Source organism: Lissotriton vulgaris, chromosome 2_1 (assembly GCF_964263255.1).
Source record: "Lissotriton vulgaris chromosome 2_1, aLisVul1.2, whole genome shotgun sequence".
NCBI classification, from domain to species: domain Eukaryota; kingdom Metazoa; phylum Chordata; class Amphibia; order Caudata; family Salamandridae; genus Lissotriton; species Lissotriton vulgaris.
Window position 1 is genome coordinate 21,266,286 of NC_141687.1, and position 18,487 is coordinate 21,284,772.

General features: G+C 46.6%; 1 protein-coding gene across 3 annotated transcripts in view; it reads left to right on the top strand.

Annotated features, from left to right (window-relative positions):
- Positions 1-18,487, top strand: part of OBSL1 (obscurin like cytoskeletal adaptor 1) — a 548,309-nt gene that overhangs the window by 351,280 nt on the left and 178,542 nt on the right. For all 3 annotated transcript variants that reach the window (XM_086954344.1, XM_086954343.1, XM_086954342.1), the window contains one exon: positions 1,448-1,714. In XM_086954344.1, coding sequence (XP_086810470.1) covers positions 1,448-1,714 — 267 coding nt within the window. The remainder of the gene's footprint in view (positions 1-1,447; positions 1,715-18,487) is intronic.

Consider the following 18,487-nt stretch of genomic DNA (forward strand, 5'->3'; position numbering starts at 1 on the left):
CCCCCTCAGTGTGTGCGCCCATCGATGGTGATGCCCTACCCATCCATGTCATATCGTAGCTGAATTGCTAGCTCCTCCAGAAACGAAGAGGCGGGACACCCCTGTTTGGTACCTCTCTCGATATTTAGACTCTGCGATATCTGACCACCAGTGCGCAAATGAGCTTTTGGCTGGTGGTATAGGAGCTGGATCCAGGCTAAGAAGTTCTTGTCAAGACCCATTCTCCAGAGGACCTCCCAGAGGTACTCCCACCGTAGGGTGTTGACGGCTTTCTCAATATCTAGGGCGACTACTGCCGCACAGCTGTCCTGGTCTGCCACCGAATGCAACACGTGTGAGAGACGACTAATATTCCCATGAGTTCCACTCCCTGCCATAAACCCACAGTGGTCTTCATGTACCAGCTGGGTCACCACTCTGCTCAAACTTGTCGCAAGTATCCCAGCTAATATTTCTGTGTCGACCCCCAGCGTTGAGATGGGTCTGTAGGAACTCGGGTCATACACACCTCTACTGGGACACAGTTTTTTAAAACAATATTTAGGGCAAGACTGAAATTTGCAAATAATACAAATACAATGGGAACTTTCACTCTGAACTGGGGGAACCCCGTCACTAAAACATCGGCTAAAAGCTTAGTTTTTACTATTGACAATAAGCTTAGCCTGACACCCCAGATAGGCTCTGTTTCCTGACACTGAGGAAAATAAAAAAGATTGCCATGTGAATACCAAAATGAGTGAGTGCCTTCTGTGAATACCAAAATGAGTGAGTGCCTTCTGTGAATACAAAAATGAGTGAGTGCCTTCTCGGAATACCAAGATGAGTGAGTGCCTTCTGTGAATACCAAAATGGTAGTAAGTTTAGGATTTTGTCTGAAGTCAGTTCTGTGAATCAGGCCCAAATTTTTATATTTGAGGTCGCCTGAACTGGGTACAATATTCTAGATGACGTCACCACAGACAGCGAGAGTGTTATCGTAGAGGTCACTGGACCTGGGCACAATACTCTTTATGACATCTCCAGAGACATGTACAGTCCATTGACGAAGTCTCAAGAACTGGGGACAAAAACTTTACAGGCCGTGATAAGAACTCAATACAGTACGGCAAATATGGCTTGTACACAACACACTATACTTTAGAAGAAACTTACATAATGGGACGGCACAAAACAGAGTGGCACCGTTGATATTGGGAGCACATGCACAACTTTTCTGCTAGATGAGTGGCTACCTGCACACCTGACATTTTACCGGCTACCCTCACCACCTTATGCTCATTGTAGTATGTTCTCTGCTGCACCCAAGGGGGGCACTGGATGTCATTACCTATTGTGTCCTCATAGCGCTGCAGCTCTCTGCTTCTCTTCACACCTTGATTGTTGTGGTGAACTTTGTATAAATTATATATATATCCTACTCTTGCTTCTCCCTGTCTCTCTCCAGGACTGCCGGTCACCTTTGTCCGCGGCCTTGCGGATACTCATGTTGTGCGGGGCGGTTCAGTGGTCTTCTGGTGTGAGCTGTGCAAGGCAAAGGGGGACGTGATGTGGCTGAAGGATGGTCAGCCCCTGGAGGCGAGCCGCCGGTGCCTGATGAAGGCGGATGGGCGGGAACGCTCCCTCACTCTGCAGCACCTGCAGCCCAGCGACGCCGGCGAGTACTCGTGCGAGTCCAAGGACGACCGCACGCTGGCCACGCTCACCGTGGAGAGTGAGTGGGGTCAGGGGGCGAGGGGGCATGGGGCCAGCAATGTCAAATAAGGGTTTTGCAGACTACAAATAGGGTTTGGGATTGTTGGAAATATGTTTGAATGATTTTTGTTTTGTAGTTTTTTTTACGGTTGAAGCATTAGTCATTTACAGGCGTGACATGCCTCCTGTTCCATGTTTACATAAACTTCTGGGTCATACACACACGAGTACAGGGGGTGTGATGAGCAATGTGAACAGTGATAAATAAAAATACAGGTTTTTGAAGAAAAAGTCGTTATCTGTCTTTGCAAAGTGAGTGACAAGCTCCTGATAGGAAACTAAGTTCAGAAGCTGGGGACAAAAACTTTGAGACAGAGATTAAAAGTCTGGGTATTTGGCTCGAAAGAGATCTGTCTTTCACGACACAAGCCAAAAAAGTTGCCGGGACATGTTTTGGGCTTCTCAAGTCGATCAGGAAGATTCTGCCATTACTTCCTTCCACCTCTCAAAAACTGTTAATCCAAGGCCTTATCTTATCAAGGCTGGATTACAGCAACACCATCTACCTAGGCGCCCCTGAGGCAACCCTGAACAAACTACAAAGGATACAGAATGCCACAGCCCTGATCCTCACCAATACCCCGGCCAGAGCTTCGGCCAAACCAGCCTTGAAGATTCTCCACTGGCTCCCGGTGCGAGAGCGAGTGAAATTTAAGGCCCTATGTTTGGCTCACAGACTTCTACAAAACAAAGGCCCCCCTATTTTAAGAAAATTTATCAGACCATACAAAGCCCCAAGATCCTTACAATCCGACCAGGAATATCTTATCATCATCCCTAGAGTCAAGAAGGCACGCACGGGTGGAAGACGCTTCTCTGTCCACACTGCACGCCTTTGGAACGCGCTACCCGCGACCTTAGACCAGAACAAGACTATCTCCAATTCAGGAAGCGGTTGAAGACTCATCTCTTTCCCTAAATGCTGACTCCTTCCCCCCTGTCCCTACTGACCTGCAGTTGTATGGATCTTAGCGCTGGGATACTCACGGGTGACTACGCGCTTTATAAAATGTAATAATAATAATAATAGCAAATCTTCAAACAGACATTGTAGACGAGCTGTCTGAGACACTTACCTACACTCACGAAGCTGCAGCCTGTCGCCTTACACTGCAGAGAGCCACTCAGTGCAGTCCTGCCAAGTGTCACTCATCAGGCGTTACACTGACGCATACTGAACAATTTCCTCTCATCACTGAACTTGTAAATTATCACCAACATTGAGGTGCCCTTTAAATCCTCAGAATAATTACTGGACTGGAGTGTTTCAGGCAAGCTGCAGAAAGGTCATTCAAGTGTTAACTTTCCTACTCTTCCTGTGTTATCCTTTAGCTGCTGTGTGCTGGGGAAGCAGAGGTGAGAGGGATGTACCATGTTACAACGCATACCGTTACAACTACCTACTATTACAACGCGACCATTACAACGCATACCATTACAACGCATAGCGCTTTGAGGTGCTGGATACTGGTAAGTATAATTTACTATTCTAACTCCAGTCCCCGTGGACCCTAGGGAAGGTGTTGGATAGTAAATTATACTTATTCCCTATCCTAGAGCGCCCCCCAGCGCAATGCGTTGTAATGGTATGCGTTGTAAAAGTTGCGTTGTAATGGTAGTGCGGAGTAACAAATGCGTTGTAACAGGTGTATACCAGGTGAGAGCCATGGTGCTGGGGTAAAGGGTGTCTTGTGGCTGTCTGGGCCCTGCACCTCACCTCTGCAGAATCAGCCCAGAGAGCAAAATCCGTGCAGAGGGTCACGCTCGTGATAGTATGCTTCATCTAATACAAAAAAAAATGTCGCCGCCTCTGTCTTCTTTGTGGGTGGTGGGTGGTAGTAGGGCGCACATATGCGCTGACTGCATCTCTCCTTCTCCCAGGAGCATCCGCACGTGTTTTCTTTTCAGTTAGGAGTTTTTGTAAAGCGCTACATCACTCCAAATGGACTCTTGTGGCTCTGAAAAAAGCTGCAGCCAATAAGGGCAAGAACGTGCTTCAAAGGCTGGGCCCAGATTTACAAGAAATCCTGCAGCGCAGCAAGTAAAGAGCAGAGGAGCGTCGTGGGTGCTAAGCTGAGGCGCTGTTGTGCTCTTGCCCTTTACGGATGTGCTTTATCCTGCATTGGCTAGGGCAGACGCGCCATAATGTAAAGCTTTCTCCGATGTGGTAAGCATTGTTTTTTTACACGAGTAATGCCTCCTGTTCATAAACTATACTCTTAGACGTTTCCCGCTTTGCATGCATGCTGTAGAATGCAGCCGACATGCAAAGAGGGATAAACGAGGAGGATTGAAAACATTTGCCCCCGTTACACCTACTTCAGGGAGGCACGGGGTTTCCGTGTGATTCCCCATCTGCAAGTCTTTGTAGATAGAGATTTGCATCAAAACTCATGGTAGTTCTCTCAGAACGCCCATGCGCCGCTCATGGAATGCACCCTTGACGCAGAGTAACGCAAGGCAGCACATCGCGCAGCGCTGCGTTACTTGTGGTTACGATCAAACTCAAACGCAATTGTAAATAACAATGCAACACATTGCCTCAGGTTTGCATTAAAAAAGTAATGCAAACTCAGCACTAAATCTTTGGAAATCTGTGCCCTGGTTTGTAAGGTCTGCATGGAATGAAACAGCGATGACTAGGAGCGAATTTCACAGTAAGAGACGCTCCCTTTTGTGTAACCTAACTGCTAAATGTCCCCAGTGCTATCAGCAAGTTCCAATTAATGTGCACTATGTTATGTTATGTTAAGTAAATTTCTATAGCGCACAACTCACCCGGGGGCATCTCGGCGCTTACCTAGTGAGGAGAGGAAGAAACCGCTAACATTTGCTGAATATATTAAAACAGAAGGGTTTTTAGTTGTTTCCTAAAAGCAATGTACGAAGTACATTTTCGCAGGGCCATGGTGAGCTGATTCCAGTACCTTGGGGCAAGGTACAAGAAGGCTGTACCCCCAGTGCGGCTTAGACGTATTCGGGGGACCTTTAGAAGAGCTAACGAGTTAGATCTGAGGTTACAGCCCGAAACCTGCTTTGTAAATTTCTTTTGCAGATAATGAGGACCTTTACCGTTCAATGCATTAAAAGTAAGGCAGATGATCTTTAAAAAGGATTGCTTCTTCACTGGTAACCAGTGGGGCTCTCTCAGCAAGGGGGCTGAGGAAGAGCGTGGAGGGCAATTCAGAATCATCCTTGCCGCGGTGTTTTGAATCACCTGCAGTTTGGCAAGCAGCGTCTCACCTACTTCAGCCAACAGCGCATTCCCATAGTCAAGGCGACTCATCACCATAGCCTGGACCAAGGTTCTCCGATGTTTGATAGGCAAATAAGGAAGTATCTTGTGGTAGAGACATAGGCTGTAATAACAGGAGCTAATAGTGGTCGCAATATGATCCTTCATAGTTAGTGTCTGGTCCAATTTTAATCCAAGATTTTTCACGAATCGAGTTGGAATGGGAGTCGTTCCCAGCTGACAAGGCCACCCGTCCTCCGTCCAAATGGTTGAGCTTTACCCATAAGCATAATCTCGGTTTTGCTGGGATTCAGCTGGAGGCAGTTCTCCGTCATCCAATTAGAGATGGCGAGCATACCTGCCGAAAATCATATTTTCTCATCTTCTAAATTGGAACCGATTGGGAACATCAGCTGAGTATCGTCAGCATAGGAGATTATCTCGAACCCAAACGGTTCGACAATTTTTGCCAGAGGGGCCATGTAAACATTAAATAATGTAGAACTTAGACAAGAGCCCTGAGGTACGCCCTTGTCCAGACAAGATTTCTGAGAAAGATAAGGTCCTAAAATTATCAATTGCCATCGATCTGACAAAAACATTCCCAGTCATTTTAGGGCTGTGCCTGGAATGCCTCATGAGTATAGTTTCTCCACGAGCAGTAAGTGTGAGGTGGCATCAGATGCCCCAGAGAGATCTAGGAGGATCAGAACCACTGATCCCCCGGCATCCATTACATGCCTCGCGGAGTCAGTTACTGCCAAGATAGCGGTCTCAGTGCTAAAACCTGGACGAAATCCAGATTGTGAGGGGTCTAAGATTTTATTGGACTCGAGATATGAGCTTAGCTGCCTGTGTATTATGGTTTCCAATTGCTTGCCCAGCAGGGGTAACAAAGATATTGGTCGGTAGTTACTAAGAACCTGAGGGTCAGCTGTAGGTTTTTTCAGGATGGGTTGTACATATGCTTCTTTCCAAACAGTAGGAATAATGCCTGATTGGATCTAAAAAATAGAATATGGTAAACAAGTCTACTTACATAAAAACATTGATAACGCTGTCCCTATTTTAAAAAAACTGTCATTTTAATTTGTTATTGAAAATGACATTTAAATATAATGTTTGTGCCTTCAATAATACATATAAGTTAAGATCAAACTCTGGTTAAACCATACATTCCTTACAATTCCTCATCCTCTTATTGCATTTATAATCTCAAGGCATCGATAGCAGTCAGTTTCATTCATGTAATTCCAACAGTACAAACAAAGCAAGGTAACTCCGAGCAATTAAAAACAAGAATCCCTGGGCATGTTTACAAGCCCCCATCGCCACCAGAACGTCACTTTTTATGGTATTCTGTTGGTGATAAGACCTTTGGCTTACTTAAAAGGAGTTGTTAAGCCTCTTAACATGGATTATTGCCGCTTTTAAAAAAGGCCCCTTTTCATGCAGCATGAAAGGGGAGGGCAAGGGGTGTTGCTGTGGGTGTTGTGCTGCATCACCCGTTGCTTTTGACCTGCTCCGTATTTACAAGGGTGGCATAAATATGAGGCAGTGCTAAAATTAAGGCCAGGGAAAACCTGGTCGTAACATGGCGAAATGAGGAGAGATGATTCATTTCTACTCTTTTTTGCTGTTTGTGTGTGTTCTACGTTGTGCAGCACACATGGAAGTAGCAAATCGCCGCTAATAATTGTTCATGTGCAGGAAGGTGTCCCTTCCTGCACACGAACAATCATTACATAGTGACAAGTTGCAACTTCTGTGTGCGCTGCATAAAGCAGCACACATAGAATTTACAAATTGGCATTAATGCTTGATCATGTGCAGGAAGGGAACCTTCCTGCACATGAACAATCATTCCCTGCAACACACACACCGTTGCACCATGGTGCAAGGGTGTCTGCCTTGGCGCTAGGTAGTTGGATTTAGCGCCAGTGCAGGGGGAAATGCAGAGGCGCGCCGGATTCTAGTTACTATGGTGCAACCCCGCATTGTTAAACTGACGGAGTGCGGCGCTAGCAATTTTGGGTATAAGCCCGTTTATGGTAAATATGCCCCTCGGTTTCTACTTGTGGCGATGCACACTAAACACAACTTTTAGAACAAGAAAGTATATATATATTTTTTTACACCCTTAAAAATGCTGTCAATAAAAATTTGAATTTTATAAGCGAATTTCAACACAACAGAAATAGAATTCCCGGTGATAGCTCCCAAAACCCAGAAGGAATGGCAGCCCGACTTCCTGACACTCACCTAAATATTACCTGTCCAGGCATCTTTCAGGCAGAGCCATGAACATCCATACATGAGCACCACATCAGAGCTGAGGGTACAAATCCAAAGTTTGAGACCACCAGTGTCTGGAGTAAGTGGTCAGGGTGAGGCGCTTCCCTGACTGACGACTCTCAATGCAGCAAAACTCACGAGCACTGAAGGTTTCACGCGGATGCCTCAAGGTGGACAGCATCACCTTCCATGCTGGCGAATTCAAAACTCTAAAACTCTAACTGAAAAAATGAAACTGCAATTTCAGGAAAGTGACAAAACTATGATAACTCTTCAGTAGTAAAAAAAATATGCCATTTGTAATCACAGAAAGTAATATAACTGCCAAGTGTTATGTCCCTGTAATCATCTTTACCTGATTATTGGGAAGAACTTTTGCACACATAATATCTTTCTACTGAAGAAAGAAAATTATTTCTGGTTTTGTTTTGCCCACTATGCAACCTCAGATTAGGCACAGCCATATGCAAATCAGCTGTGGCCCTGCTCCAATAGGAAAGCTCTAGCTCGAATACCAAGCCAGATCCCTTTTGAACTGGAACACGTGCAGCCCAAGACAGTGCGCCCTAATTGAGCCTCCTCATTGGGGTGTAGCCTGGTTCCAGTGGCACAGTGAGCACGAGACCCACGACTGGGCATGCGGGTGGCCACGTATGGAGTTACATCAAGAACAAAAGAAGGCAGGAATATGCTTGCAAATAGTGTAAATTGTCAGAGCCACCAGAGCATGCAGGGCCAGCATCCTCTGGGGAATAGTAGAGTGCACCAGGAGCTAACAGGCGGATCATGGAGGCAGAGCACCTTTGGGAGCTGTTCCTGGCAGGGGTCTCCCAGCTTGGTCATAGGCCACAGTCCAGCAGTCTATGCTGCTGGGGATTCACGCTGCTGAGTGGTGCAACCCTGCATATGCAAGCACCTGAGTGGCAACCATGCATGTGTGAAACACCTGAGTGGCAACCATGCAAGTGTGAAAAACCTTAGTGGTGCAACAATGCATGTGTGAGACACCTGAGTGGCAATCATGCATGCGTGGACACCTGAGTGTTGCAACCATGCATGCGTGGACACCTGAGTGTTGCAACCATGCATGTGTGAACACCTGAGTGTTGCAACCATGCAAGTGCGAAAACCTTGGTGGTGCAACAATTCATGTGTGAAACATCGGAGTAGTGCAGCAATGCATGTGTGAAACACCTGTTTAGTAACCCTGCATGTGTGAACACCTGAGTGGCAACCATGCATGTGTGAACACCTGAGTGGTGCAACCATGCATGTGTGAAACTCCTGAGTGGTGCAACCATGCATGTGTGAACACCTGAGTGGCAATCATGCACATGTGAACACCTGAGTGGCAATCAAGCATGTGTGAACACCTGAGTGGCAATCAAGCATGTGTGAACACCTGAGTGTTGCAACCATGCAAGTGTGGAAAACCTTGGTGGTGCAACAATGCATGTGTGAAACTCCTGAGTGGTGCAACAATGCATGTGTGAAACTCCTGAGTGGTGCAGCAATGCATATGTGAAACTCCTGAGTGGTGCAACAATGCATGTGTGAAACTCCTGAGTGGTGCAACAATGCATGTGTGAAACACCTGAGTGGTGCAACAATTCATGTGTGAAACATCTGATTGAAACACTAATGTGTGTGCGAAACTCCTGAGTGGTGCAACAATGCATGTGTGAAACTCCTGAGTGGTGCAACCATGCATGTGTGAAACTCCTGAGTGGTGCAGCAATGCATGTGTGAAACACCTGAGTGGTGCAACAATGCATGTGTGAAACACCTGAGTGGTGCAGCAATGCATGTGTGAAACTCCTGAGTGGTGCAACCATGCATGTGTGAAACTCCTGAGTGGTGCAGCAATGCATGTGTGAAACTCCTGAGTGGTGCAACAATGCATGTGTGAAACTCCTGAGTGGTGCAGCAATGCATATGTGAAACTCCTGAGTGGTGCAACAATGCATGTGTGAAACTCCTGAGTGGTGCAACAATGCATGTGTGAAACTCCTGAGTGGTGCAACCATGCATGTGTGAAACACCTGAGTGGTGCAACAATGCATGTGTGAAACACCTGAGTGGTGCAACAATTCATGTGTGAAACATCTGATTGATACACTAATTTGTGTGCGAAACTCCTGAGTGGTGTAACAATGCATGTAGGAAACATCTGAGTGGTGCAACAATGCATGTAGGAAACATCTGAGTGGTGCAACTATGCACATGTGAAACACCTGAGTGGTGCAACCATGCATGTGTGAAACACCTGAGTGAAGCAACAATTCATGTTTGAAACATCTTAGTGGTGCAGGAATGCATGTGTGAAACTCCTGAGTGGTGCAGCAATGCATGTGTGAAACTCCTGAGTTGTGCAGCAATGCATGTGTGAAACTCCTGAGTGGTGCAGCAATGCATTTGTGAAACTCCTGAGTGGTGCAACAATGCATTTGTGAAACTCCTGAGTGGTGCAGCAATGCATATGTGAAACGCCTGAGTGGTGCAACAATGCATGTGTGAAACTCCTGAGTGGTGCAACAATGCATGTGTGAAACTCCTGAGTGGTGCAACAATGCATGTGTGAAACTCCTGAGTGGTGCAACAATGCATATGTGAAACTCCTGAGTGGTGCAACAATGCATGTGTGAAACTCCTGAGTGGTGCAACCATGCAAGTGTGGAAAACCTTGGTGGTGCAACAATTCATGTGTGAAACACCTGAGTGGTGCAGCAATGCATGTGTGAAACTCCTGAGTGGTGCAACAATGCATGTGTGAAACTCCTGAGTGGTGCAACCATGCATGTGTGAAACACCTGAGTGGTGCAACAATTCATGTGTGAAACATCTGACTGAAACACTAATGTGTGTGCGAAACTCCTGAGTGGTGCAACAATGCATGTAGGAAACATCTGAGTGGTGCAACCATGCATATGTGAAACACCTGAGTGGTGCAACCATGCATGTGTGAAACACCTGAGTGGTGCAACAATGCATGTGTGAAACACCTGAGTGGTGCAACAATTCATGTGTGAAACATCTGATTGATACACTAATTTGTGTGTGAAACTCCTGAGTGGTGTAACAATGCATGTAGGAAACATCTGAGTGGTGCAACAATGCATGTAGTAAACATCTGAGTGGTGCAACCATGCATATGTGAAACACCTGAGTGGTGCAACCATGCATGTGTGAAACACCTGAGTGAAGCAACAATTCATGTTTGAAACATCTGAGTGGTGCAGCAATGCACATGTGAAACTCCTGAGTGGTGCAACAATGCATGTGTGAAACTCCTGAGTGGTGCAACAATGCATATGTGAAACTCCTGAGTGGTGCAACAATGCATGTGTGAAACTCCTGAGTGGTGCAACAATGCATGTGTGAAACACCTGAGTGGTGCAACAATTCATGTGTGAAACATCTGATTGAAACACTAATGTGTGTGTGAAACTCCTGAGTGGTGTAACAATGCATGTAGGAAACATCTGAGTGGTGCAACCATGCATATGTGAAACACCTGAGTGGTGCAACCATGCATGTGTGAAACTCCTGAGTGGTGCAGCAATGCATGTGTGAAACTCCTGAGTGGTGCAGCAAATCATGGGTGAAACTCCTGAGTGGTGCAGCAATGCATGTGTGAAACTCCTGAGTGGTGCAGCAATGCATGTGTGAAACTCCTGAGTGGTGCAGCAATGCATGTGTGAAACTCCTGAGTGGTGCAACAATGCATGTGTGAAACGCCTGAGTGGTGCAACCATGCATGTTTGAAACACCTGAGTGGTGCAACAATTCATGTGTGAAACATCTGATTGATACACTAATGTGTGTGCGAAAATCCTGAGTGGTGCAACAATGCATGTAGGAAACATCTGAGTGGTGCAACCATGCATATGTGAAACACCTGAGTGGAGCAACAATTTTTGTGTTAAACATCTTGAGTGGTGCAACAATTCATGTGTTAAACATCTGTGTGGTGCAACCATGCATGTGTGAAACACTGGAGTTATGCAACAATTCATGTGTGAAACATCTGATTGATACACTAATGTGTGTCCGAAACTCATGAGTGGTGCAACAATGCATGTAGGAAACATCTGAGTGGTGCAACAATGCATGTAGGAAACATCTGAGTGGTGCAACCATGCATATGTGAAACACCTGAGTGGTGCAACCATGCATGTGTGAAACACCTGAGTGAAGCAACAATTCATGTGTGAAACATCTGATTGATACACTAATGTGTGTGCGAAACTCCTGAGTGGTGTAACAATGCATGTAGGAAACATCTGAGTGGTGCAACAATGCATGTGTGAAACTCCTGAGTGGTGCAGCAATGCATATGTGAAACTCCTGAGTGGTGCAACAATGCATGTGTGAAACTCCTGAGTGGTGCAACAATGCATGTGTGAAACTCCTGAGTGGTGCAACCATGCATGTGTGAAACACCTGAGTGGTGCAACAATGCATGTGTGAAACACCTGAGTGGTGCAACAATTCATGTGTGAAACATCTGATTGATACACTAATTTGTGTGCGAAACTCCTGAGTGGTGTAACAATGCATGTAGGAAACATCTGAGTGGTGCAACAATGCATGTAGGAAACATCTGAGTGGTGCAACCATGCACATGTGAAACACCTGAGTGGTGCAACCATGCATGTGTGAAACACCTGAGTGAAGCAACAATTCATGTTTGAAACATCTGAGTGGTGCAGGAATGCATGTGTGAAACTCCTGAGTGGTGCAGCAATGCATGTGTGAAACTCCTGAGTTGTGCAGCAATGCATGTGTGAAACTCCTGAGTGGTGCAGCAATGCATTTGTGAAACTCCTGAGTGGTGCAACAATGCATTTGTGAAACTCCTGAGTGGTGCAGCAATGCATATGTGAAACGCCTGAGTGGTGCAACAATGCATGTGTGAAACTCCTGAGTGGTGCAACAATGCATGTGTGAAACTCCTGAGTGGTGCAACAATGCATGTGTGAAACTCCTGAGTGGTGCAACAATGCATATGTGAAACTCCTGAGTGGTGCAACAATGCATGTGTGAAACTCCTGAGTGGTGCAACCATGCAAGTGTGGAAAACCTTGGTGGTGCAACAATTCATGTGTGAAACACCTGAGTGGTGCAGCAATGCATGTGTGAAACTCGTGAGTGGTGCAGCAATGCATGTGTGAAACTCCTGAGTGGTGCAACAATGCATGTGTGAAACTCCTGAGTGGTGCAACCATGCATGTGTGAAACACCTGAGTGGTGCAACAATTCATGTGTGAAACATCTGACTGAAACACTAATGTGTGTGCGAAACTCCTGAGTGGTGCAACAATGCATGTAGGAAACATCTGAGTGGTGCAACCATGCATATGTGAAACACCTGAGTGGTGCAACCATGCATGTGTGAAACACCTGAGTGGTGCAACAATGCATGTGTGAAACACCTGAGTGGTGCAACAATTCATGTGTGAAACATCTGATTGATACACTAATTTGTGTGTGAAACTCCTGAGTGGTGTAACAATGCATGTAGGAAACATCTGAGTGGTGCAACAATGCATGTAGTAAACATCTGAGTGGTGCAACCATGCATATGTGAAACACCTGAGTGGTGCAACCATGCATGTGTGAAACACCTGAGTGAAGCAACAATTCATGTTTGAAACATCTGAGTGGTGCAGCAATGCACATGTGAAACTCCTGAGTGGTGCAACAATGCATGTGTGAAACTCCTGAGTGGTGCAACAATGCATATGTGAAACTCCTGAGTGGTGCAACAATGCATGTGTGAAACTCCTGAGTGGTGCAACAATGCATGTGTGAAACACCTGAGTGGTGCAACAATTCATGTGTGAAACATCTGATTGAAACACTAATGTGTGTGTGAAACTCCTGAGTGGTGTAACAATGCATGTAGGAAACATCTGAGTGGTGCAACCATGCATATGTGAAACACCTGAGTGGTGCAACCATGCATGTGTGAAACTCCTGAGTGGTGCAGCAATGCATGTGTGAAACTCCTGAGTGGTGCAGCAAATCATGGGTGAAACTCCTGAGTGGTGCAGCAATGCATGTGTGAAACTCCTGAGTGGTGCAGCAATGCATGTGTGAAACTCCTGAGTGGTGCAGCAATGCATGTGTGAAACTCCTGAGTGGTGCAACAATGCATGTGTGAAACGCCTGAGTGGTGCAACCATGCATGTTTGAAACACCTGAGTGGTGCAACAATTCATGTGTGAAACATCTGATTGATACACTAATGTGTGTGCGAAAATCCTGAGTGGTGCAACAATGCATGTAGGAAACATCTGAGTGGTGCAACCATGCATATGTGAAACACCTGAGTGGAGCAACAATTTTTGTGTTAAACATCTTGAGTGGTGCAACAATTCATGTGTTAAACATCTGTGTGGTGCAACCATGCATGTGTGAAACACCGGAGTAGTGCAACAATTCATGTGTGAAACATCTGATTGATACACTAATGTGTGTCCGAAACTCATGAGTGGTGCAACAATGCATGTAGGAAACATCTGAGTGGTGCAACAATGCATGTAGGAAACATCTGAGTGGTGCAACCATGCATATGTGAAACACCTGAGTGGTGCAACCATGCATGTGTGAAACACCTGAGTGAAGCAACAATTCATGTGTGAAACATCTGATTGATACACTAATGTGTGTGCGAAATTCCTGAGTGGTGCAACAATGCATGTAGGAAACATCTGAGTGGTGCAGCCATGCATATGTGAAACACCTGAGTGGTGCAACAATGCATTTGTGAAACACCTGAGTGGTGCAACCATGCATGTGTGAAACACCTGAGTGGTGCAACAATTCATGTGTTAAACATCTGTGTGGTGCAACCATGCATGTGTGAAACATCGGAGTAGTGCAACAATGCATATGAGAAACATCTGAGTGGTGCAACCATGCTTGTGTGAACACCTGAGTGTTCCAACCATGCATGTGTGAACACCTGAGTGGCAATCATGCATGCGTGGACACCTGAGTGTTGCAACCATGCAAGTGTGAAAAACCTTAGTGGTGCAACAATGCATGTGTGAAACACCTGAGTGGCAATCATGCATGCGTGGACACCTGATTGGCAATCATGCATGTGTGAACACCTGAGTGGCAATCATGCATGCCTGGACACCTGAGTGTTGCAACCATGCATGTGTGAACACCTGAGTGGCAATCATGCATGCGTGGACACCCGAGTGTTGCAACCATGCAAGTGTGAAAAACCTTAGTGGTGCAACAATGTATGTGTGAAACACCTGAGTGGCAATCATGCATGCGTGGACACTTGAGTGGCAATCATGCACGTGCGAACACCTGAGTGGCAATCATGCATCTGTGAACACCTGAATGGCAACCATGCACGTGTGAACACCTGAGTGGCAATCATGCATGTGTGAAAAACCTTAGTGGCGCAACAATGCATGTGTGAAACACCTGAGTGGCAATCATGCATGCGTGGACACCTGAGTGGCAATCATGCATGTGTGAACACCTGATTGGCAATCATGCATGCGTGGACACCTGAGTGTTGCAACCATGCATGTGTGAACACCTGAGTGGCAATCATGCATGCGTGGACAACTGAGTGTTGCAACCATGCATGTGTGAAAAACCTTGGTGGTGCAGCAATGCATGTGTGAAACACCTGTTTAGTAACCCTGCATGTGTGAACACCTGAGTGGCAATCATGCATGTGTGAACACCTTGGTGGTGCAGCAATTCATGTGTGAAACACCAGAGGGATGTAACAATGCATGTGTTAAACATCTGTGTGGTACAACCATGTATGTGTGAAATATCTGAGTAGTGCAACAATACACGTGTGATCCTTATACTGACATGGCCCCCTCAGTGCCTGGGTGATGGGCAGTGAACAGGGAGGAGAGGATGAGGGGGGGGCAAATCTAGGAGTAACCCCTCCCTTCTGCCAGACATGCAGCGCTGAGATGAAACGGTTAGGAGGTTAGCTTAAACTGCACCCTTAGTCCGCAGTCCCTGTGTACAACTGTAGAAAAGGGCTCTCATTAATGCATGAAATATGATGATTATGTTTTATTAGGTACTTTCCAGGGACATTAATAGCATAATCAGTGTAAGGACACACAGATGGACAACCAATGACTTTACAATTTCCTGCTTCGACACTTGGGATGGTTGCAGATACAGAAAGGAATAACAGGATGGAATAGAATGCTCTTTGAAGAACGAAAGGAGTGGGGATGTCTTTGGGTTCTGTTACTGGGCTTTTAGGTAGATTCTGCCAAGGGATGTGATGTACCTTTTGTTTAACCCACCTATTTTAAACTGATCGCTGACTTGCGCTGTGTGTGTAGTCATGCCCCTGGGCACAGCGCTCGAAGTTGGCATTTAAAAGGGACAGAGTTGTGTGTCTGCACATAGTCGAACACCTGATCCAAATTTGATTTCCTTGTAAGACAGCAGGGGCCCCATTAGTAGGCGGAGGCGGTGGCGATCCACCCGATATATTCCCCCGCCCGCATGTACATTTACCCCACCTCATTACCATGGTGGGGAGGACCCCGGCGGACGGAAAGACCGCCTAATCGACTCTTCAACCGGGTGGAAAAGCTGTTAATATGGTGGCGGTGTCTGGTAGACACCGCCATCCATATTAGCATACATGAGGGGACATGCCTTACCGTGGCAACAATGCCGTCAACGAAAGGCATGTGGTTCACATCATTGGGGGCCCCGTAGCGAACCACCAGGGATTCTGGGGTCTGGGGGATAGGGGGGTAGACATGGGGTACCTATGGTACCCCCCTGCATTTTACAGTACAACGTGGCAGGTACCGCCCACCGCAATGTCAGAAATGCGGGATGCGCCCGCCAGTGTGGCGGCACATCCTAATAGGATGTGCGGGACTGCTGCACCCTTAGCAGTCGGTCCCATTTCCTGGGGCGGGCGGACTTAATCTACCCGCCATACTAATGACCCCCTTGGTCTCCAACGAAGTGCCTATTCGGAAGCGCCATATTGGAAGGCTATCACCCTGTTATGCTTATTTTAAGGTTTTAATATTTGCACTGTTCCTTTAATTGCTACTTTTATTTCAAGTATTCCCCTAGCATAGGGGAGCCTGTGCTAGAAGTTGTGGGCCACTGGACTCCAGTTTGTGTATTTTGTTTGGGCCACCTATTTTAAGCCGAAGCGCTGATTCGTGCTTGGTGTGTAGCTCCACCCCTCTATTTCGGCCTTTAAAAGGGACAGAGGAACACATCCGCTTGGCAGTTCGGCTGGACTGTTCCCAGGAGGCACAGGGTCAGCCTGATTTGCATATGGCCATGTCTGAACTGGGGTGGTGGAGTGGGCTAAAGAACGGTGATGGATTAAACCCAGATCTGTTGACTGGGGGTGAGTGTTTGATTAGCTCAAGCGCTCCGTCCATCATCCCCTTTGGTATCCCAATAAATTATATGGCACCTTCTGTGCATTTCCCTTTTTAGTGAGGAGGGAGTAACTAAGCTAGTGGACTCCACTAAGCCAGGTGCCCCTTCAGACCCTTGTCATCCAAAAATCCTGCAAGAAGTCACTGCTCATCGTGCTAAACTCTTGAATCCGATAATCCTCACCGGACATTTCCCCAACCACTGGAAGAGAGCCTCCATCCTTCCCCTGCTGAAAAAAACGTGCTTGATCTAAAAAATAAGGTAAAACACTATGGACTAATCTCTCTTATCCCTTTACCGGAAAAAATCTTAGAGAAACATCTAAACTCAGAACTCTCGTCCTTTTTGGATAAGAATGAAGTATTGGGTAACGCTCAGTATGGCTTCAGGAAAATTCATAGCACCAAGTCTGCTTCAATTGGAGCAACTGAAGAACCTAGAATGATTGTGGACATGGGGGGAAAGGGGGCACTTATCTTTTTAGATCGATCCACCGCTTTGGATACCGTATGTCATTTGGTGCTTATCGAACAGCTAGAAAGCGTAGCCATTGGCGGGAAGGCCCAGAGCCTTTTGAGGTCTTTTCTCACTCATAGAGCACAATCAGTATCATTAGGTGACTTTAGATCTGAGGCCTCACCCACTGGAGATCCTCAGGGGTCCTCGTTGAGCCCCACGCTCGTCAATATTTATGTAACATCACTAGCCGAGCTTTTGGTGTTACCACAGTCTCATACGCTGATGACACGCAAATTGTAGTCTCGATCTCGAGTGATCCAGGCGAGGTTGCCAAACGTTTCAGCAGTTGCATGCAGGAGGTAGTTGGCTGGATGAGAGACAATGGCCTCAAATTCAACTCGGGGAAGGACTGTGGTGAGGGGTTCACCGTCACTAGTCAGGCAGCTGCATATCCATCAGCCTTGCCAGTCCTTCATTTGTGTGGGCGAGGCTCTCTGGCACTCATTTCTGAGGACGGGAAGTTATTTTTCACTATCAGACTTTCTACCTCACCTAAAGATATAATGATGGGAAAAAGATAGAGAAAGAGAAGTGAAATAAAACCTCAACGAAGGAGGGAATCTGCAAGAGTACTGCGAGATACTGGAATGGGAACTGGCGGAAGAGGCACAAGGTGCAATCTAACCGAGGAAGACCTTTCGTAAGTTTTACTGACCCTGTCAGTGACCAGACTTCCAATATCACCATATCCCAGTGTGACTCTCGGAGGGTCAGTCGCACACTGCTATCATCAGTCACCCTATCCATACATTGTGCCCCAATATTAGTGTTCACCTGGTAATGTCCCTGTATCAGTCTTAGGGCCTTATTATGAGTTGGCGGTCCGTCTGATGGAGCACCAAACCCACAGTGGCGGTGCGGCCACCGCCGCACAGGCAGTCCGACCTCTGTATTCCAAGTTTGGCAGTTGGACCGCCATGGGACCGCTGCTACTGCTAGGGATACATGATCCCTGGCAGGCTTGTAGTGGTTTGAGGCCCGCAATATGCTGGTGGTGCCGCTCCGCTGCAGCACCCCCAAGCATATTACGAGTTTCCCTACTACCACAATGAGCCCATCATGAAAAGCGTGTCTGTGAGGAAACTAAGGGGACCCTAGAGGGCCAGGGGATGCATGCAGGGGACATATGTTGGGCCCCCTATCTTCATGCACCCCCAGAATCTGCACAACATGGACTTCACAGTCCGTGGCGTGCAGGTAAGAACTTTGGTCATCCGAGGTCGATGCCTTGCTAAGGTTCAGATATGAGCCTTA